Source organism: Vicia villosa, unplaced genomic scaffold (assembly GCF_029867415.1).
Source record: "Vicia villosa cultivar HV-30 ecotype Madison, WI unplaced genomic scaffold, Vvil1.0 ctg.004255F_1_1, whole genome shotgun sequence".
NCBI lineage: Eukaryota > Viridiplantae > Streptophyta > Magnoliopsida > Fabales > Fabaceae > Vicia > Vicia villosa.
The window spans coordinates 152,527-154,065 of NW_026706400.1; the positions used below are offsets into that span (position 1 = coordinate 152,527).

The 1,539-nt window shown below is 36.7% G+C and overlaps 1 protein-coding gene across 1 annotated transcript; it reads right to left on the reverse strand.

Annotated features, from left to right (window-relative positions):
• Positions 1–604: 604 nt before the first annotated feature.
• Positions 605–1,258, reverse strand: LOC131641915 (uncharacterized). The gene has a single exon (XM_058912213.1). The coding sequence runs from the start codon at positions 1,256–1,258 to the stop codon at positions 605–607; it is 654 nt and encodes a 217-aa protein (XP_058768196.1).
• Between the last annotated feature and the right edge of the window lie 281 nt (positions 1,259–1,539).

Here is a 1,539-nt window from a genome sequence, read left to right on the forward strand (position 1 = left end):
GGAAGAGAAGATAAATCCTTGTGATTGATATATGTTCATCAACATTACTACTCAAATATATTTAGTTATTATTGACTTGCTATCCATGATTGTTGGAAGCAAGGGTTTTTGATTAGTGAGAAGATTGTTCTCATAATCAATTTAGTAAATCCAAGAGGATTATTCTTGGTGGTTGAAATCTTGTTGTCCAGGATTGTTGGAAACAAGTGAGTCATTAAGGGAGGATTGTTCTCTTAGTGTACTTAGTGAAAATCCAAGAGGATTGTTCTTGGTGTTTGGTTTGTCTTGTGTAAGTCACAAACAATAGTAAAATCTCTTTCTTGTTGAAAGGGGACTGGAGTACTCTCGGACTGTGAGGGGAACCAATATACATCATTGTGTTTTACCGCTTTCACAAATCATAACCAGAAAAGAAAGTAACACATTTCCAAACTCTTGTACCAAACCATAAAAATAAGAACAACTTGTTTCTAAAACCGGATAAAATTTCAAGGTCCTAATTCACCCCCTCTTAGGCGCACACTCTTATACTTACAAATTCAGCTTTAGAATACTCAAACTTCTTCTTCCGATGATCTCTTGACTTCTTCATCTTCCTTAGAGCTTATTTGAGGTCTTCAATTGTTGGTGGATACATAATAGGTGGACGAGACTTCTTAGAAGGAGGTAGAGATGTCCCAGGGAGACTAGGCATCCTAAGTTCAGCAGCTCTTGAACCAACCCAACTATCAAAAGGTTCAGGTGAGAGATCTCCTTTTTTCTTCAATTCCTTAATTTCCGTTCTATGACTTGGATGCCAAGCATTAGCAATCCTTTCCCTAAAATATTTCTTTTCGACTCTTTCTTCAAGAAAGAACCCATCCAATAGAATATTCCTTGGCTTTTTGTCCATAGGAAACCCAAATTGACGACGAGCTAACACAGGGCTATAGCTGATTCCTCCTTTTGTACCAATGAGGGGCACATTATGGAAATCACCACAGAAATCCAAAGTCTTCATCCTACAAAAGTGATTGTTAGTCCAAACAATATCAGTGTTGGTGAGAGTCATGATCTTGTGTGACCACTTTAGTCCTTCTTTGTGATTCCAGAACTCATGGGTGTCAGGAAGTTTAGAGATGTACCACTTGTACAACAAAGGAGTACAACAAGTAATCATTCCCTTTCCATAGGAATTTTTTAGATGAATGGAGTAGTAAGTGTTCCCAAGCAAAGTAGGAACAGGGTTCCCTTTCATAAAGATCTTAATAGCATTCATATCAACAAAGTTGTCAATATTTGGAAACAGAAATAACCCATGTTAGAACAAGAATTGTTCTGATCAATATTCTTAGTTTTGATGATAACAATGTATATGAATTTTGTATAAGATAATGTGGTACTCTAATCCTATGCATTTTCCATTTCAGGAAATATATAAAGAGTATGCACATTTCAGCGCAAGAAGCACTGACTCAGAAGGTTCAAGTATGCAACATCAGAACATGCTCTCACAAAACATCAGAAGATGGTCAAGCAGAATCAGAACATGGTCTATTG